We start from the raw sequence: 23,131 nt of genomic DNA, 5'->3' as shown, positions 1-23,131 counted from the left end.
TACCTGCAGGGGGAGGAGAAAGTCATAAATCCAGCCCTCTAAAAACAACAACATCCACAATGATCTCTCTTGGTAATAGAGATGAGCTACTACCGCTCTCCTCCGGGGGATCTCTGATGATTGATTTACATGCAAGGCTCAGTATAACCTACCTAAACAGTTTAGGAGATAAAGTACTTTCACATGCCGGCTGTGCTGCCAGGCTTGCCAGGCAGGAAGAGATTATAGGTGTCATGGCAGAGTGTATGCCAAGCAGGGCATATACCAGAGGAAATGTGTGGTTTTACTGGTCATGAGACAGCCTTAAGACATCATAGGTGGGCAGCTGCTTCACAAAAAAAAACGGAAACAAATTTGTTCTTTAGGAGGAAAGAAGTTTAATCACATTAAATGAAAACGAGTCTGCACTTATGAAGCATGTTTGAACTGTCAGTGTCTTTCTGCCTCTGCTTCATGTCACTTCTGAGTGGTTTTACGTGTGCACAATAAAATTTAATAATAATCCAACACAGAGCATTGATTGAGCATTGATTTTTGTTGTGAAAAGGGAAGATTGTGTTCATTTATTTTGTGACAAGGTTGTTTTTTTTTTATTACATCCAAAACTGGACTTCTGTATTACTGGCGCTTCCACATGGAAATATTTTTATTCCCCTTGCCTCTCCCTGTCAAGAAAAAAAAGGTTTAACACACTCAACGTGTGATGACTGCTGTTAAGTTTATTAACTTTGAACTGAGTGAACTCATTTGCTGAGTCTAAACAGAGTATTCACTCAAATAGACTGTTTTCACTAACCAATGTTTGTCTGCAGGACAGCGCCAAACCAGCAGCGAGAGAGGAAATAGTCTCTCAAATATGCGGTCATGTGGACACTCTAGTAGGAAGGCATACATTTTATGTAACAACATTTAATTTAAAGGTCTCTGGTCTCACAGTAGTCACACAGTAAACATTAAAAGCCATAATTTAACTCTTTTAATTTGTGTCCGAGTCTATTTGGTCCTTATCAGAATTGGTGTTAAATTAACTCTTTCCGAGGGAGCATTCTACGCAATCTGTTGTTGAACTTTGACACTGCATATTTAACACTGCCAAAATTACTGTGCACAAGACCATATCCAAAATCTCTCTCTCTTTCTCTCCCTCCCTCTTAGGTCAAATGGAAGTTAGATAGATAGATGGATGGATGGATGGATGGATAGATACCCACATGAGGGTCACTGGGGCCTGGCGCCAATCTCACCCTGACATTATAGGGTGAAAGGCGGGGTACACCCTGTATTGTTCGTCAGTCCATCACAGCGAGACAAACAAACATCCACTCTCACACTCACATTATTTTAGAGTGTTAATGTTCATGTTTGAGCAAATGCAAAGCATAAAAATTTCATTTTGCTTTCCTTTTTTATGTTTGCGTTTGGTTATTTTGACCCTTGGCACTGCCCGTTGTGTTTGGCCGTATCGTAGCAACGGGGAACGGGGTGTCAGGGGAAGCCAGCTTGTTGTTCCCATGGACACGCGTTAACATCTGTGGGTAAAAGTTTGACTTATAGAGTGAACTCGACATTGAAGGTAGGTTCGTTCTTTAATTGACATATGCGCGATATTTGCGTAAATACTATTATAAACATGTTTTAACGTAAACGTGGTTGTGTTTGGGATGTAGTTGTTGCTAATATCAGCTGTGCTAACGTGAGCTAACGTTTTCATGTGTGTTGGCTCCCTGTCGTTACTTAATTAATGACACCTGTGCTTTTTCTGCCAAAACACGTCAAACTGTATGTTATACAGTATATTATAACTGTTATAACTGTACATTATTGTGGAGTTCACACTGTTTGTTTGCTAGTGAGTGAACCGGAGAGGGAAGAGTTCCAATGTAGCAAACCTGACAAATAGGCACATTATTGGAATATGCAATTTAACGGTAAATGTTAAATTATATTAAATTAAGTTACTAATAACACAATTGAGTGACATATTAGAACCTCATGTCTGATAGTTTTGTAATTGATATTTGTTAGATTCATAGTAACATGTTCTTTTTCCTCAAGTGTATGTTGTAAGTTGTAGTACAGTTTTAATTATTTATAAAATAAAGAAAGCACACAGAGAGCACAAACCCCTGTGGAGTTTTCTCAGTTAATCGCTGTCTCCATAGAAAAAAAAGGTAATAACCTGAGGTTAAAATTGACTAGTTTCAACAAAAATATGGTTAAAAGTAATAGAATATGATTTATTTTAAACATAATAAAATAGGTGCACACTGTATATAATTGCAATTATATAAATATGAGTAAGACTCATTCAGTTGTGTGGCAAATTAATTTTCCACCGATTGGACCAACTGTCTCTTAATTAACAGCACTTAGTAACAAAAAAATTGTCTTTTATTAATGTATTCCCAAGTTAATGTCCCATATTGACAAGTTTTTAAGTGAATTAGAGAAAAGTGAAGTACCATGCTGAGCTTTCATATGCCACAAACACTGATTCAAATGGTGTTGTTGTCAATGTATGGTTACAGAAGATGGGGCTATCGCTGACCAAGGCAGCTCAGTGGACCACTGCTGGCAAACTGGAGTTCACACCAATGAATGAGTCCCTATTGAAAGAACTCCTGAGCTTTGTGGAGGACTTCAGCTCCCGTCACCCACAGGAGGCGGAGCATGTGTTCGAGGAGCCGCTCCGGTGGAGTACCACTTTAGGGGCATCTGATTTCAAAACAGACTATTACATCAGGTTCGTCTAATCATGAGACTTGCAGCTGGCTGGCCAGTGCTTTCAGTATTACGTGTCTGTGCAGGATATGCTGTCACCATGGTGTCCAAATGTATTTTACCTTTGCCATGCTCAAGGCACCAGGCTATAATTAATTTGTTTTTCAGCTTCAGCAAGACATTCCTTTTTATTTCATCAGAAATTCTGGTCTACTTTCAGTGTGTGGTTAGCTTTGAGTCTGATGGCTGGAAAGACCAGAAGTCCAAACACAAAAATACAGACTGATAGTCCTTAATCATTTTGGCATTTTAATTTAATCCAAATGAATGATTATAGATATAAAATTGAGGTTTAAATGTATTCAATTTTTTCCCCCTTAGTGGCATGGATGTACAGTCTCATGAGAAAGACTCTGGAGGGCAACCACTGCTGCAGCTCTCCCCTCCTACTGTTTGTGTCCGCAGCTTCAGCCAGCTCTCCAAACTAGTTCATCTGGCAGCTGATAAGAAGCTGGAGGAGCTTCGAGCATGTCTGGAAGGTAAGCGCAATGACCACAAGTTGAGGTTTGAATATCATTTGCATCCTGAGTAGTCCAGCCACATGAATACCTCCATAACCCACAGACTTAATTTGTTTGTCCTTCTTGTTACTCTCTACAACCATCTAATTATCCTGCCATTGCTAATTCTTAAAGGATATGAATTTGCTTTCAGGCTGCTACTAAAAAGAGATAGAATATATTTGTCTAACAGAGGAATATGGTATAACTCATTTTCATTGCTGGTAGATGTTTTATAGAGAAGAAAGTGTGTGGAAAAAAAAAGAAGACTTTATTATATGCTTTACTGTGACTCCAAAAAGTAACCCAATTCACATTTTTGAATACATGAAGCAGCATCTGTTACTCTTTTTATTCAGAAAATAAAGACGCCATGGTTAAAATCCTTGGTCCCTGCTTTGCTGACATCTTGGAGAAAGAAGACACCCACACTGATGTGCTGCATCTGGTAGACAAAGACCAAGGAAAAGACCCAGAGTTCAAGATCAACTTGTTTCATTTGCTCCAAAATATGAACAAACAGCTCCTCAGCAAGCTACTTGAAGAAGTAGAGTAGGTGCTTCTCTTTTTATCTCCTATTCTCTGAGCATGCAATGAGATTTACAACCCATCTTTAATCTTTATGCTCCGTCTAATAGATCCACTACAATCTGACATGCTATTGTTTCTGATTGGAACAGGCAGTTGGTTTATAAAAGGAACGATGAATGAACAAGATGAATTCAGACGTCTGTTTTGTTTTGTTTTTCTACATTTTCATCAGAGTCGAGCTCAACCCCACTGCATTAAAGAATGACATTGAGTCGCTGAAGCGGCTCTGCAGCGAAGGGGAGAAGAGGTTGTTGAAGTCGGTTCGATACACATCAGGTTTGAATTATCTCCACATTTCACTGCGTTCCAAGACGAGCAATTGCTATTAACACTAATGCTGGATATCCCGACGCATAAAAAGCCTGTGTTCTGTCGCTACAAAAGACATGGAAGTCATTACATGTGTCAGATTCACGTTTACTAAGTCATTAGTCAGTGCATATTTTTGCCTAACGACAGTTTATTTATCCTTTCCTGACATAGCATTCATTGGCATGTGTTCACCAAGTGATAAATGTTGTCTGTCTTCATTTTTTTCTCACTTTCTCAATTGAATCAACACATTATAAGAAAAAAACTCCCCAGACCAGATTCAAAAGATAATGGTCACTGTGTTGCTCTGCTGTTTAAAGAATGAAACTGTGGCTCTGTTCTGTGCTGCTGGGTTGTACAATTCTTTTGATTTCTTCACTGCTACTCTTTTTGATATTGATTTGGCATGTAGGCCTCTGGAGTTTATCTGCTCTTTTTCTTTGTTGATTTTTAAGATTTTGAATTTTCAAATGGCTGCCGGGCCCCTCTGTGGAGACAGGTGTCTGGTGAGATTTGTTACCTTGTGGTTGAGCCGTGTGACACAGAGAACCTCTACATCACCTGCAGCACTGCTGGATTTTTTCTGAATGGGGTAAGAAGATAACGCACTGTGAGCTACATCAGCCCCAGCAGTCAATGTAATGTCAGAAAATGTTCAAGTTTTTCTGGATAATCATTTCTGATAGACCATTTCATTATTATCCAGTCACATAAATAACAGTAGTTCCTCAGATCACTGATTCAGCTAGATAAGTTACTGCAAGAGCCACACAACTGCAAGTTAGTGAGGAAGAATAACAACATATTTGACAACCCAATAAAAATCTAGGCCCCTTAAAGTCAAAACATATGATATGACTTATCTTTATTAAGTCATTTTTGATGATGAATATTGCTTATGTCATCATATCAGAAGACAGACCTATTGCTCCAGTAAATCATTGCAACAACAATAGGGTTAAACATCCAAGGAGCGTTCACAAAGCAAATCATTGAAAATAATTTGGAAAAACACTGTCATGTGTTCATCAGAGACAAATAACCAGGTAACAATGAAACAAAAAGCAACCAGTGTCCAAAGGACAGGACCCAATTTATAGTGGAAAGCCATATGGAAAGTATTGAGCCGACAGAATAAATGATTTTAAAACTTTTTTGATCTGTTGTAAAGACAAATCTTAAATAAAAAATGCACTGGTAGAGAATTCCAAATTTTGGATCCTCACTAGAGAATGCAGTATTGAGAGGTATGGAAATGAGGGGCTCTGAGGAGATTGAAGCTACACGTGGAATATATTTGAAGTTGATGGCTGTAAATAAACATGTCATGGAAAAAGAGGAGGAAAGGTTGTTTTTAAGGAATAGTGAACAAATAAAGACATGTGAAGATTGATAAACGCTGAGAAAACCCGGGTTTACGAAACAGACTGAGAGGAATGTCTTTGATGAACACAACAAACGATTCTTTGTGCTTGTTTCTGAACACGATAAATATGTTCAAGTTTACGCTGATGAGTACTAGCCCAGACTATGTTACACTAATTGATGTAAGGAAAAAACATAGGATAGTACAGAGTATGTCAGATTTGATTAAATAGCAGGTTTTCCCCAGTATATCAGTATTCTATTGTAGTTGTTATGGATCTAATGTGAGGTTTTAAGGACAAGGATACATTAAAAGGTTACATATTCACATATGAAGACGAAACAATTATGAGTTTCCAAAGCTATAACGGTAAGATAAAAAACAATACTCTTTGTACCAGGGACATTGTCCAAGAGTGCTATCTTCTATCATTTTAGACTAACCTCGAGTTTACCTGCAAAACGACTGCTTTTGACATTATTATGTACATTAGTCCACCTGGAATGAACAGCAGATTTAAATTAAATTTAAATCTTTATTTATTCAGGCTGTCTCATTGAGATTAAGATCACTTCTCTGAGAAAGCTCTGAGAACGTTTAAAGGTTTTTCTGGTGCCCAACTTTGCCCTGAAGAGTGACAACTCATCTTAGCTGTATATGCTGCGCCCAGGTGAGAAAGTAACCAATACATTTGAATCAGGCACTTTCCACTCCGTGCATACAATTACAAATATATAATCAATATCTCATGTCAGGCTGATTATGTAGGTTTACATGCACATTTATATTCCACACTTAATGTGATGTAGTTCAAGACAACAGAAACAAACGTACTTTTAAAACATTATGAAAAACATGAATATCAACTGGGTTTTGGATGGAAATGTCACCTTTTTAATGGGGTGGTTGAAGGAGTGAAAGAGTGGGCCTTTGTTTGCCACTGGTGGAAAACTGTAAAACAAATTCAATAAATATCACTAATAACTAAACAAAGTGGCTCAAGTAGCTCCAGATGCTAATTACAGTATGAATAGCTACACACAAGAGGGACATTCATTCATTTATTGTCTACCGCTTTATCCTCCGTATGAGGATAGCGGGGCTGTGCGAAACGCCGGGTGCAGTCCAGTCCATCGCAGGGCCAACACACAGAGACAAACAAACCTCTGCATGATTTTGGACTGAGAGGAAACTGGAGAACCGGGAGAAAACCAACGTAAACTCGGGGAGAACATGCAAACTCCACACATATGTAAATGGCTTGTTAGGGACATGGTCTTTTTTGAAAATAATGTCAAAAAAGACAATATTTCTTTGATAACTATTCAGGCCCTTTGCCATACCACTTGATTTTGATCAGTTGCTTGTTTTGTGATCACTTTTCAGATAATTCTGCCCCTCGACTTTACTACTGTAATTCAATTAGTTTGTCAAGAATAAGATTAGAAGAACTGACTGTATACATAGCTTCACATCTGACAATGTGCTGTATATCAGAACAAAAACGAAGCCATGAGGGTGAAGGAGCTGCCTGCATAGCTGCATAGATTGAAGAAATCTCCAATTCAGACGTAAAATGTTGCTTTGAGTTTGCAAAAAAAACCTAAAGAACCGACAAACTGTGAGGAACAAGATTCTCCGGTCTAATGAAACCAAGACTGAACTGTTTAGCCTCAATTCCAAGCTTCATGCCTGGAAGAAACCAGACATCGTTCATCACCTGCCTAATAATAGGAAAGTGTGAGAGTGACAACAAACACATGTGAAGGGAAAATATAAGTAAGTGAAAGTGAGCGTGTATGTGCTGCATGTGAAATGCCTATATTATATATTATGTTCTGAATGATTCCTCACAGTATCCATTTAACAAGGTCTGATGACCATAACCTGGTATTAAAAAAGAAATGTGGATTGTCATTAGAGAAATAGAAATATATATATTGAATTAATATTTGCAGCAGTAGTAAAACAACTTTAAATTGATACAAATGTTACACACAGAAATCTCTCTTTGAGGACAGTTCTGTATGTTTCCAGGTACTTCATAAATGTCACAAGCCATACTGAATGTGTGTGCAATCATTTCTTAAATAGGATTTTGCACACAGCAGTACCTTTCACTTTGGTACTGACTTTGCTGACGAGCTGTAGGTTTACTGTCTCTGTTTCTTCACCTGGAAATAGAACAGGTGAAAAAACCAATATGGGTGACATTGATGCAAAAGACACCTCAGTGCGTTGCAGTGTCTTACACCTAATTTAGTGGTTTACATGCTTTCACACTTCCTCTCGGAGGCTGGCTAGAGATACTTTGAGCCTTGTAACTTCAGCTCCTCCAGCTGGCATGTGGGTTGCATTATAACTGTGGTTTTTAGAATTAATGAGCCTGTTTTTCACGTTGTTTTCACAGGGCATAAAACAGGAGGGGGCAGAGAGTGGCTACGAGCGAACAAGTGATACATACAAAGACCTGCTAACACTTCTGAAGAGCCGATCTCCATATTTTGCTGAGCACGTAAACAAGCAGGTACATCAGAATACAGGCAGAAGCAATTATCATCAACACATTGAAACCCTTTTTTGCAGCCCTGAATATTTAGCTCTTGAAGAGACAGTGTGGGCGCTGAAATGCCTCTTTGTCCCATGAACAAGGTCTTTCTCTCTAAACCTCTGATTTGATCACTGATGCTGTGTGACTCATATTCATAAACAAAGTTTGGATTGTGTAATCAGTGTCTGTACTGATGCTGTGTCTGTAATGCTAGTGAGCTAGTGTCTGGTTGTCACTACCTTGAAAAATGTCTAAATCGACCGCCTCTGTGTTCCAACATCAAAACGCTGAGCCCCATACCACACACAGACACACACACACACACACACACACACAGGTTTGCACAGCTATTCTTCTTAGGACGCTGCATTGATATCCATTCATTAGGACAGCCAACAAAGTATTATCCATAGCCTTAACCAGCGCCAGTTCATGCCTAACCCTAACCTTAACCTAACCACAATTCAGAAATTAGCCCTATACTTTAGCAGTACCTCAGAAATTAAGTTCTGCCTCATTAGGACCAAGCTTTAGTCTCCACGAGGACTACTGGTCCTGACAAGGTCATTGTTTATGCCAGAAAAGGTCTTAAATTGGTAAGAAATGCAAGTACACACACACACACATTGAAATATGCGTGATTTATTCAGTAGTTCTATTTCCTGCTTTAGTAATTTGACGACATAACAAATAGCCCTGATAATATATTCCAGCTGCTCTCAAGAATCTGTTAATCATTTAGAGGTACAATCGTTTTTTTTTTCTCTCACTCACTGATGTTTGTAGGAAAATGTGGCATCATCACTCGCTCACTGAAAGCCTTGAAAGTCCACATGCTGCTCTCTGTTTGCTCTGTACACAGGTTCTGCGTATTATACAAGTAAAAGACAAAAGTTTATCCAGTCAAGGACACATATTTTACCGTATACTGTGTCTTATACTGACACTACTTGAATTGTTTATTTGTTTTTGTCAGTCTTACTAGTTTAAATATGCTGGAAAAACAATAATATGTTGTGCAAATCCAAAAGCAAGGATCGATAGTCATTCATTTACAATCCTTCACCATGACTGACATTCAAACATATTCATCTCAATGATTCAAAACTATTTGACTTCTCATGGACCAGAAGTCATGCCACGTTACTTCGGAACAAAAGCTCAACTCATAAGAAAAAGTTTAATAAAGCAAAAGAAAATCTTTTTGTAGGATTTTTCCGTGCATGGTTACTGCAGGGCACTAAGTTGTCTTTGACAGCCATTCATATTCACTCTTTTATTTATTAACATCATTAACATAATGGTTTGGTTCAGACTCAAGAATCTCAACTATTACATGGATTACCATTAAATAGGGCTGGGAAACCGAACTTAGGTTCTTTTATGGCACCAACCGAAATGCTTCGATACTGTCGAGTAACGAAACATGCCTTGTTTTTCGGTCCTAAGTTTCGATACCTTCGGAGTTAATCACGTGATCAAGATCTGATCATGCTGCCGGTGATTGGCTGTAACGTTACACGTGGTTGTGGCGCGAATGCGGTTACGCCCACAGACCGGGTTCACGTGTATCTGTGTCGCTAACTTCACGTACGTGTGTTGTGACGAAGGGGCTAAAAATGCCACCGAGGTCGAAAGTGTGGCTCCATTCCAACAACAAAAGTAATTGTAATATAGTGCGCAACCACGCACTATATTATTTATAAAACAGATATCGCCACTAAGGTCGGCAACACGACACATTTAACGAAGCACACGAACGCGCACGGCATCAATCTCAGAGCAGGACGTTGCTCAGTATTTGAACGTAAGAAGAGCGGAGCGCAGACATCCACCTGCTCTGTAACACCCACAATAAAGAATCCTTGAATCCTTGAATTTAAAATCACCACCAGACTCCGCTTCATCCATGACGAGTACAGCAAGTACTGACGGCGCTGTGTCGGGGATTTCAACAGGTGAGTTTACGTGTTGGATGTTTGTTTACTTAAGTTAACGTTACTGCAGCGTAATATGTGCTATATCTTAACGCTAACTTATGTTATCGTAACGCTAACTTATGTTCTATATCGTAACGCTAACTTATGTGCTATATCTTAACGCTAACTTATGTGCTATATCTTAACGCTAACTCATGTGCTATATCTTAACACTAACCTATGTTCTATATCTTAACGCTAACTTATGTTCTATATCTTAACGCTAACTTATGTGCTATATCTTAACGCTAACTTATGTGCTATATCTTAACAATTACTTATGTTCTATATCTTAACACTAACCTATGTTCTATATCTTAACGCTAACTTATGTTCTACATCGTAACGCTAACTTATGTGCTATATCTTAACGCTAACTTATGTTCTATATCTTAACGCTAACGTATGTTCTATATCTTAACGCTAACTTATGTTCTATATCTTAACGCTAACTTATGTGCTATATCCTAACGCTAACTTAAGATATTAGTGTGTAGTTTTATGTTATGGCTATGTAGCTAAATAAATGAAACGCTAATTGCATATAGACAATAACCGATAAAGTTTAACGTGCTAAAACCTATTGCATCGGCTGTTAAACAGCTCACTGTTCTGTTTATCTTGTCCTCACAGTGACCTCTGACCCTGACGTGAGGAGGAGGACAAGGCCGGAGGACAGAAAAAGAATATTGAGTAAAGAAAAACAACTTTATTGTTAAAGGTTTGCTACCCTTTTCTACTGTGGAGGTGAGTAAACTTTTGCTATTGTTGACAGTTAAGCCGCGGTTATCTCAGCCTAGATTATGGTTTTTGAGTAATATTGTTATGTTTTGTGTTCTAATGTCAAATAGGAAGATGATAAGACATTTTACCTCTGTAAGTTTTTGTGAGATCCTTAGTGAAAATGACGTGTCACTTGTTTGCAATTGTTCATTTTGCACTGAAAATAATTTGTTGTTAATTTTTTTATGAAAATAAAAACTAAGGATGTATTTTTTCCATAATGTGTAAATTTCTTTTTTTTTTAGAAATGATATTATAAAACTGGTTTGGAAAAAGTATCGATCATTGATACCCAGCCCTACCATTAAACATGCATTCATGGTCCCCAGATGAATATTCCTAATGGCTTTTGAATTTTTCTCCCACAATCAATGGGAGTTTTTACATTTTTACGTTTTAGTTTTATACGCCTATTCACATTGCCCATTGAAGGAACTTTAATAACTTTTTTCTTCTCCTGGTTTGTCCTAAAGTGTCATTGCCATAGTTAAATGTCCATTGTCTGGGCTTGAGTTAATGTCATCATCACAGTAGCAAATGTAAGCACACCAATGAGCTAAATTGAGTTGGTAATTCATTGTCTTTGTGTCTGCATCCACACCCTATTTACTATATCATATACTCTATTTACCATTTAGTTTAAATGTGGTCCCTTTTTTTATATTTAGGAATGGGTGTCTTATTTTATAGAGTTGTGAATGATTGTAGATGAAATGATATCTGACAGCTTTAGCCTTTATAGTGCATCTTTGCATCCCAGAATAGTGCTTTCCTTATATTTATGAAACAGCAAATGGTCCGTATCTTTCTTTACTAGATCTGAAGATTCAATAATAACTTTTAATGAGGTCAAGGTTTTGAAGACTTTGATGAACCAATGAACTGTGTCAGACAGAGTTGCGTAAAAAAGGGAAATATTTTGATGTGTTTTTTTTACGAGTCCTTTTTAAAATGCGGTGCCTTTTGTCTGAACAATCAAAAAGTGATGGACAGCTGCAGCAAATATCACTGTGAATGGGTCCGTGGAGCACAAAAGCATTGTCAAGGTCTTTTTTTAAATTTGATTTCTTTCTGTTCATATGTGCGTGGTAGTTTCCTGTAACATTTGTTTCACTCTCACTGCTGGGTATTTTCTTTCCGTCTCTGCTTGGGCTAATCACCCTCATGTAACAGTGTCAACTTAAAAAAAAAAACAAAAAAACACCATCTTGAAATGTATTTGATTGATTGCTGACAACAGCAATTAAATGGTGCTATGTGCCTTCTGTGTGTGAGGTATTATGTAATTGTAGTTATTCTAGCTGACATGATCCAGTCCACCTTGAATATGATTGCCAAAGCAGAGGTGTCTGTCAGGATCACAAGCCTCCATCGCTGCAGCTCAGCTCTCTGACTCGCAGCACAGAGAGCCCAAAGATGGAAGGCGACAGCCAAAGATAACAACACCTAATCTCCAAACATATCTGCTCGCTTCCACTGTGAGGAAGCAGGTTGTTTTTAACAGTTCTATTAGATTAGACAGCCTCAGTCAAATGAGCAGAGGCAGCCAAAATAGTCGAGGGCTGCAACACAGGGAGGAAGCACACTCGCCTTCTCTGTTCTGTGTTGTGGATTTGTTTTGACATCGCTGCATGATTGGAAATTGGACATGCTGTGTATTTGCATGCACAAGACACTCACTGAAAAGCAAATTCTCTGCGGGTTGGGGATTTGTTTTTGTTATTCACATCCTGAAATTAATGTAGGCTGCCTCATTGTCACAATCAGTCAGCAGAAACGGCTTGAATCCTGCCACCGACAGATGTTTTGTGGCCAATAGCTTCAGATTTTTGTCCCTGCTGATTTTCCATCAGTATGGATCAAGTAATTAGATGCAAGCCTGCCACAAGTACATGTTAGTAGTTGAGGTTTAGGTTTTATTTGTTAAATGCTTGAGACAAATGCATGTTTATGTGCTAATAATTGAATGTCACCTGCTATAAAAAAAATGTGAGTGCAGAAATGCAGACATTCATTTGGTCTAATACAGTGTTTGTTTGCAGGCTTGTAGTTTAAAAAAGCAGAAAGGCACCTGTAAAAGAATATCTTGCTGTGGCACATCAGGTATCAAACATGTGCATGTGCATATGGAGTTTATCTACTTTAAATGTAATAGAATTAAAGAAGATTGGTCAGCCTAACGAAGTCAGACTCTGGGTCCGTGCTTGGGTGAATTGAATTGTATGTTTTCAATAGCAGCTCACTTTGTGCTTTATGAAAAACAAGTCTTTGGAAAAGCAGTCGGGAATGCTTGGCTCCGGCTTGTGCATGAACACAACCCACAGAAACACATTTTATTTTTTTCCCCTTAACTCAAAAATGTTGAGTCCATAACAACCAATGACATTCTGAGCTACGTATTTCTCCAAAGCAGGTGTCTGTGATTAAAAACCCTCCTGCCTGCTGCAAACCATTCATATGTGTCTCATTGGCATTCATATATAGGTTGTAAAGTTTGGTATAAAGACTTGTAGAACTTTGTCTGTGCCATGTTGTAAGGTTTTAGGTGGGGGGCGGGGGTGGACTGGACAGAAACAATACACTTTTTGATATTGTTCAGCCAGTTAACAGAGGGGGACCCATTCTGTGCGAAGCACTGGGAATGTATTATTTAATTCCAGTGCCTCAATAAAGGCTAAATTGTTACACAAGCCTGTATATTGTTGAGCAAGAGGTTTGTGATTTTATGTTTTTTCTCACTTATACTTTCCTGTTGTTTTTAATATGCTTATTGTTGAATTAAAACGGCCAATAAACAGCTTGACGAAGAGCACTCCTAAAAGTCAGTTTTGAATAGTGTGCTTGTTTTATTCAACATAATTCGGAGAAACCCAGATACATATGAATTGTAGTTATTTAAACACACACAATGTACAGTTTACGGCATCTCACCAAGCAATGAAAAAACATTTTCTTTTAAAACCGCCTTTTTTTTAAACCAACAGGCCTCTGCAGTTCAAGAACTTCCATCAACACAGAGCGTCCACGGGCATGTGGAATCGGTCGATATGGAAGAACAAGGCGAACTCCGAAGGTCTTACGAGCAACAGGAAAAGAATGTGCAAGACAAGTCGAGAAAACAGCATCTGCTGAACAAGAAGAAATATGAGCCATGTCCGAGATGGAAGAATCTTGGTCTCATGTCTCCGTGTGGGTATGTGATAATTCCCTGTAAGATGTGTCCTGAAATATCTTCAGCCTGCAGTGTAATGTGCAGAGGTGGGATGACAGTGATTCGAAGCCTGCGGTCACAAATTATAAAGAGATGGTTATATGGTTTTTAAATTTTAGGACAATATCTTCAATTACAGTGATCTGACTTAATAAATACATTCACAGTTGGGAAATCTTCCTGCCCAATAACAGACAGAGAACATAGGAAAAAGTCTTTTAAAAAAAAAAAATAATCCACAAAAGATCTATCCCATATGGTCTTTGATTGATAAATAGATCTAGCAAGGGCTGAGTTGTTGCAGCTGTATCTTATGATATCTGTACCCATTTGAAAAGAAACTGGCTCAAGATAAAAGAATCAGCTGCTAAAAAAAACTCTGCAGAGTCTCAAATTGTTATATAATGATTATTTTAGAAAAATAACCATTTTCAAAATAGAAGCCGGCATAATGACTCATATTTTACTGTCATTACAGAAAAGCCGAGGAAAGGAAATCAAGGAACAGCTCTGGAATGGAGATGTCGAGTGAAATACGGAAGAAAAAGCAGGGATCAGGAGCCAAGAGCAAGATGAAAGCAGAATTTTCCTTGTCCTCGTTACCTGGACGCTTGTCCTCCTCTCAGAAAATGTAAGTGTCCTGAGTTTTGCCTTCAATTTATCATATTTATATTTGTTTGTTATATTTGCACTCATACTTGAAATAACTTAAACACGAATATAAGAAGGACAAAAAAACGACCCAACCCATATTCTATATGTAAAAGAATTCATCAGTGGGAATGGGACAGTAAGAAGAACTTAATGTCACAACTGCCCTGTCCTAAACAATTAACAATGTTATTGTGTAAAGAACTTCACACAAATCATCATTAACCTTACATTTGTAAGAAACCAATAATTCCTTTGCATTGCAGAAAGTATTCATATTTTTTAATTTAATTAAATATAATTATCAATTCTCAGGTGGCACTTCACAATAAATCATTCGGCTCTGTATGACAGCACTTTCAAGGAAATCACGTTAAATATGAACCATTCGCAATTAACCTGGTAATATAAATCAATCATGATCAACTTATTGTGTGTACTTTTTTAATTACAATGTGCAATGAAATAATATCAAACTCTCTTCATAGTTTGCCAATGTATAGATTCTGATGGCATCAGAAATCAATGCTCACTCAAGTCCAGCCTTTGTTTAGTGTTTTTGTTTGTTTTTTATGTTGTTATGCACATGATGCATTCTCTCAGTCACACTTTTGACAACACAGGCCTGGCAAATTCATGAAGGTCTTGTTCAGGATTTATCTTGTTGCTTCCTGGAAAACATTCCCTCATATCTGCTGGCTGCGTCTGATAATACGCTCCCCTGGAAATTGTATTTCTATGTACAGAGGAACTGTCTCTCAGTGGCCCCATATGCATGTGTACCAAATTTCATTACTCCACTGTGCCCAGTTTTCATGATACAGATATCCAAGCGGTCCGAGCAACTTCAAAAAACCATCTGCATCTCTGCATCAATAGCCTCGCAAGAGCCTTTGCCGTGTATATGATGATGACTCCAGTCCTCCCTTGACATTATTCTTGTTCCTGCTGCTTAGATTCGGAGGAAGTTCGAATCTGACACATGAATTTCAACGTCCTTAATCAGTCTTACTGTGTGGGATAAGAAAGGGTGTTTTTCTATTCAAAACACTGGAAAAGAAATCTTTGGATATTATTTTGTTTGGCCATGTGTTGTCCACCCGTTACACTGTCCCACGACTTGTAGATTGTTATATGTGATCAAACGTTGACTGTTTTTGTTCTTTTGCTGCTCAGTAAGACCCCAGCTAGAGCCATGGAGAGTTCCAGTGAGAGTTCATCTCAGAGTGAGGAGGAAGAAGAGCAGTCAGAGCGCCGTCTGGAGAGTAACACTGACCTGCCCCCTGAGTACTGGCAGATCCAGAAACTGGTCAAGTACCTGAAGGTATGGAAATGTCACCCTGGGCTGGTTTTACCTTGTTTAAATTGACGTAAATCCAGACATTTGTACTTAAGCAGGTGAAGGTAGGCCACGACTGAGAGAAACCGGTAAAGTTCATGCCCCTTTGCCATCTGTACTAGAATTCCATTGCTAACCTGAATCAGTATTTACATTTCAAAATTCTCGTCTGAACAGCAAAGCGTGGAAAATTATATTCAGTCATGGATGTGTGGAAGAACTTAAGAGTTGATGGTATCGCATAAAGTAATGTTCCAATCACATAATCCCACCTTTCTGTTTTGCGTCACACATACCAAGGTGCCACTCATAAAAAAAAAAAAAAGAAAAAAAAGGATGCCAGATGAAATAAAGTATACGTTGCTCCAATTTAACGCGGTGCTTTGCAGGAAGATGCCGATTGAAGTGGTTGGCTGGGCTTGCAGATTCCTGGTTTCTGACACAAGCCTGTTTGGTTGCACATGAGCCAAGGCACAGGGGAAAGAGCTGTCTGACGGCAGCAGCTGTACGCACTGTTTGCCCACACCGCAGAAGCTTAAAAATGAAGCGAGTCTGTGATAGGTCTGACAGGGCATATGGTGAATATTAATGTGTCAAAACATGGAAAGGAAAGAAAAAAAAAGAGGACATAAACGCCAATGACCCAGACTGAATGTGAATACCTATGACCTACCTCACTCAGTCATCTCTATTATCTGTTTATCTGGACAATATCGTCAAATATGTTTTTTTATGGATACATTTGACTTTATTTTGACAGACATCTGTCCTGTTGCAAGTTGACTTTTCTGTTCAGCCGTAAAAATACCTCAAACATAATTCTAGTAAAGTGTAAGATTTCTCGACATAGCTTTATTTGATTTCTCATTTCTGTGGCTTGGTGCTAAATAGGATTGTTCTCGGTGCAGCGTTTATATAAAATGCCATTGTAAAGTTTAATTTGAGGTAGATATTTTTAGCTAAGTAAAATAGAATAAAATGGAAGGAAATTCCCACTCTAAACCAGGCTGCTATCTTTTCCAGAAAAGAAAAAAAGATGATGTAAACTCTGCAAAAGAGGCAAATTTAGTTTAAAAAAAACATCACTGGTTTGTGCATTTTATACTATTTTGCTGGACTGTGAGCTTTAGGCTTTTTGTGTTTCAGCAAGATGCGGCACAGCAGTAACCAACATGTCCCAGCTCTCTCTCTATCTCTCTGGAAACCACACAGCACAGTTATTTATGGGGTTTGTCCAGTAGTCATTTTATAATATCATTACCATCAGACGCTGAAACTTACCGTGAGCCAAGTTAAATATCTGTTTTATTTTAGGAGGAGATCTTTTTTTCTCCTTTTCCGTTGCACTATAGACAGCCATTTATACTCAAGGAAGTGTAACACTTACATGAAGTGTGTTTGATGATCTGTTTTGTGTTCTAATTATATTTATGCAAGAATGTTTGCCTTGGGCTGTGTGTTTATTTTTTATTTGTTTTTTTTTCTGTATGGCTGGAGATTTGCATCTGTATCTCATAAATAACAACATGCAGATTGAAGTCTATGGAAGTATACATAGACTCTATACATAGCCTTATTACATGTATTTTAGTCCGTGTGATTGTGTGGGTGTACTGCATTAGTGCCATACTATGAGCAATATATCATTTCTTATATTTATTGACTATATTTCATATATATATATATATATATATATATATATATATATATATATATATATATATACACATATATGCTATGTTTCAAATGTGAAAGGCCTGTTTTACTAATTAGGACTGAAGTACTTCACATACTTATTTATCCAACTAAGCCAAAACTTCAAGTTTGAGTGTTTTGTCTGAGTTTAAATAAAATAAAACTCAACAGATGCTCTCGGTTAGGCTGGCAAGTGGCTTTCTAAACACTAAACAATTTTAATTTTCTCAAAAATATAAATATTGTGTCTGACATGACATGCGTTACTGGTTAACTGGTAAACATCTCAATATTTTGTTTACCTTATTTTTATAGATTTCTTTTGTTTTTCAGATTTCATCATTTATTTATATTTGTCTCATTTGTTTTTTAACAAAATGTTATAAGTGTGTAGCCTTTTTCTAAAGCCTTTAAAATGTTACATATCTAATTATATATTCACCCCGAGTGTAAAATACCATTGATTAACAAGCTGATCTAGGTCCTGACACATGTTTTTGTGCTCAGGCCTCATTAAGGTTGCTCCCCCTCTGCTGGGCAGTCAAAGTACTACAATCTGCACATGTGAAACACATTGTACTGACTGCTGCTGATCCTGTCCTCGGTGAACAGCAGCCAATATCAGCTCATTTTCTCTCATTTTAATTAGTAGCAAATTATGCTGTAAGTATCCAGGCCGTTTTTGTTTTAATAACAGTTCAAACATTTATTTTTTAACGGCTTGTGATGCATTTATTAGCTGCCTAATCCAGATAATTTACTTACAGGAATAATTGCATCATTTAATTCTCAAGTTAAGCAACTTTTCAACTTGAAGTCGTGCATGGACATGCTCTCAGCGTGCACTATACTCACTTTATGGCAGCAGGGCTTATTAAGTGATCAAGTTATAGGGGATCTTATGTCGAATATGAAGTAAGGAAGTATCAGTAATCATTCATTCTGTCTCTACAGTGAGTGTTCATGTTCCCCATAATAGAGCAGGGGGTCGAGTTTGTTCTTGTCATTAGTAGCCTCAGTGCGTCTGCTGTAGACTGCAGAGATGTCTGAAACCTCATGTATCTTCTGGTTCAGCCTCTGCCAAGACACTTCTGTCTCACTCTAAGCTCTGTGAAGCCCTGGCAGTGGCCTGAGTCTACCTGACATACACTATTACCTGAACACTTCTATTCTGTAATGCAGAGCAACCCGTGTTGGCGTGAGGTCCAAGCTACGCACACTTGTGCGCAAAATATACGTGACATCACTGCATCAAGAAAAGAACCTGAGGTCAATGGGGTATCATTTACAGCCCTGTTAACCCTGTATCTGCTCCCACGTGCTTAGTGCTCTGATTTATAGGCCTGGAGTGGCTCAGCCAGGGCAGGCTCTGTCTGGAGAATCCTGTCTGCTGCTGCTGCTGCTGCTGCTGCTGCAGAGCGGCCAGGCTAGAATAAGCCCTCCATTCAGTCAAGCAAAAGGCTTCAGCTCAGCCTGAGACACCTGCAGCAAAGGAAGAGACAAAATGCATGAAGCATCTTTAAGTGGATTATGTAGATTTCACCTCACAAATGGAACTCAATCCTCTAAAACTCAATTTTCATTGTCAGACAAGGGGCTAAAGCATTAATACAAATGTTTGATCATGATTATTACTTCCTTCAGTAGCTTGGCTCAAATGACACAGTGACTCTTGGTGTATACATCTGGAAACAACTAAGTAGGTTACTCACATATCTTGACATTTACATCATTGACATCATTGACTTTGGGGAGCATTCAATATATTTTGTGGTGCCACCAACAAAGGGGACATTTTAACTTATTTGTTCAAATGTCTTGACATCTATTGAAAACCTTGTACAGTTGTTATTCATTGTTTCATTCATGGTTCCAGATGGTGTGTCCTTGTGCCTTTAGTGTTCCCCTGACTTTTCCTTGCCACCGTGGATTTAACTTTTTCTCACATGAAGTAAAGTCCAATTTACACCCTGTAATCCCTGTAGTTGTCTTGACCCTCTATTAACACCATGTGCTCAATAGGTGCTGCCAAACATTCATGGTCTGGACAGGGTTAATCCTACTGACTTTGGTTTTCCTTCTTTTAGGAAAACATACTGACAAGGATTGGATCAAATTGGATTTTTTTTTTTTTAAGGTTATGCTTAAGATAATCAAATTGGTCATCCTCGTCCTTTTTTGTAATGCCATCATCAAGTCTTAATTTCAGTTTGACTAGAATTTGCGTCTTTGATCATTTCTTTCAGCTTTTACTTCTGTATTTTAGGGCTGTTACGATGAATCGATTATAATTCATCTTCTATTTTATCAATCAATCATTGTTTTTTATATATATAATTTTAACAATCTCTCAAATTGTGAATATGTTCAGTTTTCTTTGCTCCATAAAACAAAATTCTAACTGGTTTTGTTTTGTGGACATAACATGAGAACATCTTCCATTGTAGGTTTGGGAAACACCAATCAAAGTTTTTCAACATTGTCCCACATTTATTGGACCAAATGACTAATTGATTGAGAAAACAATTGAGTGATTAATTGATTATTAAATGAATCATTAGCTACAGCCCTAATGTGTTTTGTATTAACTTGCATAGCTTGCTAAAATGCTAGGAAACTAACATGGTGAAATACAACCCTCAGTCATGTTGGCATTGGCAATAACCACTTTGCTGAAGTGCAACCCAAAAGAGCTGCAAGTGGCTGCACATTCTCTTAGATCTTATTTTTTTGCATCAGGTGGAATTAAGATTCACTGTTAATGTTAGTAGGTACATGCAAATGCAAATCATTGAGGTCTAGTTCTGTTGCATTTTTGTATTTGAATTTTAAGTGAAGCATATATTGACCCTTGATGACGGAAACGCCAAGTCAGCAGCATACGCTGTCCAGTACCTGCCATGATGCTGCAGAGATATTTACTACATTTCAAATTTCTTGTTCAGCAGTACAGTATTTGAATTCATTCCACTGTGAACATCTGCCCCTTATCATGCTCAGAATATGTCAAAGATCTTTCACCATAAAAGACTGTCAGATGTTATCAATGTTTTAAAGAATGTTGACAATATTTCAAGACCAAAGCCAACAAACATGAAAGCATATATCTGTTTTATGTTCTCCCAGGTATCACACCTACATAGTTTTTTGTGTGTGCAGGTTTTACACGATATGAACCTCGCCTGCTGAATCCTTTGAAGATTGGGAACGGAGGAGACAAAGGAAGCAGTAGATTCACTGCTGTTAATGGGCAAATGGTTCACATTTAGGCATCATGATATGGAGAACACATGGCCATTATCCTGCTGTGTCGGAGCACTGCTTTGTGAGGGAGATATGATCAAACACCATTTGAAACCTTGTTCTAGGCCTATAGTGAAGAGCTACACCGTCCAACGGCTGCATGAAATAGATTACTGCTGCAGCTTTCTATATTGTGATGGGCTATTTCATACTTATGTGGGGGATAGCAGGGCCATCTTACATTCCTATGTTTGGTTGAAATGATCTGGCTCTGAAGTCTCAAATTGTGTGCAAAGTGTGCAACTAATAAAATCATATCAAACATGGAGGGATGGAGGGGTCCTTGAATCCACAAAATGAGAATTCTATCTGCGGCACATTTAAACCACTGCAAAAAAGGAATAATATTTGATTGTTCACTTGCCAGAAGGTTTTTTGACTAGACGTTTCAGTGTCACATATCAAAGCAGTGAAGCAGGTCTAGTATTACAGCAGCTAACTCTGCCGCTGTTTTATCTGACTACTGATTTTTTTCCCTCTTGCGTGATCAAAACCATTGCATGTCAACAAATCTTGTTATGCAACTGCATATGATACAGACTAAATATGGTCATATGAAAACAATACTGCTGCCTGTCTGGGCAGTCGTTAAACCACCTCCACGCACCAACTGTGAGACTGGTGTTTTAAGTGTCATAACGCTGTCAGCATCTGTCCACAGATAGGACATTATGGAGATTTATTCAGTGTGAGCAGACTCTGAAAAAAGACACTTGGATCCTAAATTTAGAAGAAAACAGTAAAATATTCAGGTTTGCTGCCACAGCAGCACATGTTGGGATGTGACCACACATGCACTATTTTAAATCTATCTGTTATTTCTTGATTTAGTCATTATCATAGTTAAGTAGAGGTAAAAACCGAGTGAAACCCTTAATTTCCTGTCACTTGTCTGTAGCTAGACTTAAAAAGTGAGTAGAATTACTGTGTGATTTCACGCCTCCACCAACCAGTCAACTTGCAGTTTACACCCATGTCTGTCCAGACTCATTTCCTCTAAGACGCAGAAGTCCAAGTGAATATTTGTGCTAGATTTTTCAAAATATCATCCAGCTGTTCTCAAGAATCAGAAGGTCATGTCCTTACTCTTTCATCACCCAAATCTTCTGTTTAGGAGATGAGGATGGACAGATGGATGGACAACACCGAAAACTGTTGCGGGAGAAAAAGAAAAAGAAAACTCTTATCTTAACTCTTAATTGTTTTGATTGTTTTTTTAATTGTCAAAATGAACAGATACTGCAGCATAATATGAATAATGTAATGCAAACAAGCATAAAGAAAAAGAGAGGGGCCCCTTTGTTGTTTTCATACATGAATTAATCACGGTAGTAACAAAACCAAAACAAACAAAAAATAATGGCCAGCTCTTCTGAACTTATTAAATCAACACCTCAGGAACTCCTCAAGTTCCACTGGGGAAGAAGAAGAAAGATAATTTTTTAATGTTTATTAGGCCTTTTCTATCTTTAAGTCAGTGACTAATGATTTCGGAGCTTGTCAGTGTTGTGAGCTCAGTGTTATTTCTCTCAGTGAATACTACCACATAGTTAAACACTTACCAGGAAGTGCAATAAACAAAATAAAGCTGTCATATTATGAGAGATAAGCAGGGTAGGGTATGGCAGGTTAGTGTACTCGTGTAGTGGGGGTTCTCTGTCCTTCTCCCTTTTCCAACTGTGTTCAATGTTAAATTTTTTGTCTTCACTTTTCACTCACTTATGTTTGGCATTATTGTTTCAGGGAGGCGACCAGACAGCCACTGTGCTCACTCTCTGCGCCATGTTGGACTTTAATTTGATGCAGGAGACGTGCCAACTGGCCATCCGGGATGTAGGTGGCCTTGAAGTCCTCATTAACTTGCTGGATACAGATGAAGTCAAATGCAAAGTAAGTAACTGTGCCAAAGCTAGACCTGGATGTCCTGCAGGCATGAACAGAGCCCTCCATGTGTGCCAGCCTGTGTTTTAGTTACAGAAACACCAGCACTGGGCAGAGAGCATGCCTGTTTAAAGACACAGGGTAGCAATTATGCCTAATGATATGTGTGGGTGTTTTTTTTTGTTTGT

General features: G+C 38.1%; 1 protein-coding gene across 2 annotated transcripts in view; it reads left to right on the top strand.

Annotated features, from left to right (window-relative positions):
* Nucleotides 1–1,490: 1,490 nt before the first annotated feature.
* Nucleotides 1,491–23,131, top strand: part of odad2 (outer dynein arm docking complex subunit 2) — a 42,668-nt gene continuing 21,027 nt past the window's right edge. Inside the window, exons 1-11 of one of the 2 annotated variants that reach the window (XM_058652147.1) lie at nucleotides 1,491–1,573; nucleotides 2,529–2,743; nucleotides 3,103–3,260; nucleotides 3,641–3,833; nucleotides 4,045–4,148; nucleotides 4,640–4,776; nucleotides 7,961–8,077; nucleotides 13,848–14,056; nucleotides 14,553–14,705; nucleotides 15,902–16,049; nucleotides 22,806–22,952. In XM_058652147.1, the coding sequence (XP_058508130.1) occupies nucleotides 2,532–2,743; nucleotides 3,103–3,260; nucleotides 3,641–3,833; nucleotides 4,045–4,148; nucleotides 4,640–4,776; nucleotides 7,961–8,077; nucleotides 13,848–14,056; nucleotides 14,553–14,705; nucleotides 15,902–16,049; nucleotides 22,806–22,952 (1,578 nt within the window). In that variant the 5' untranslated portion in view covers nucleotides 1,491–1,573; nucleotides 2,529–2,531. Of the gene's footprint in view, nucleotides 1,574–2,528; nucleotides 2,744–3,102; nucleotides 3,261–3,640; nucleotides 3,834–4,044; nucleotides 4,149–4,639; nucleotides 4,777–7,960; nucleotides 8,078–9,686; nucleotides 10,060–10,713; nucleotides 10,828–13,847; nucleotides 14,057–14,552; nucleotides 14,706–15,901; nucleotides 16,050–22,805; nucleotides 22,953–23,131 lie in introns of those variants that run through there. The other variant, XM_058652227.1, reaches the window with a different exon arrangement.

The sequence above is a fragment of the Solea solea genome, chromosome 1 (genome assembly GCF_958295425.1).
Source record: "Solea solea chromosome 1, fSolSol10.1, whole genome shotgun sequence".
Lineage (NCBI taxonomy): Eukaryota > Metazoa > Chordata > Actinopteri > Pleuronectiformes > Soleidae > Solea > Solea solea.
The sequence above is the reverse complement of the archived record's forward strand: the minus strand, read 5'-3'. Positions and strand labels throughout refer to the sequence as shown.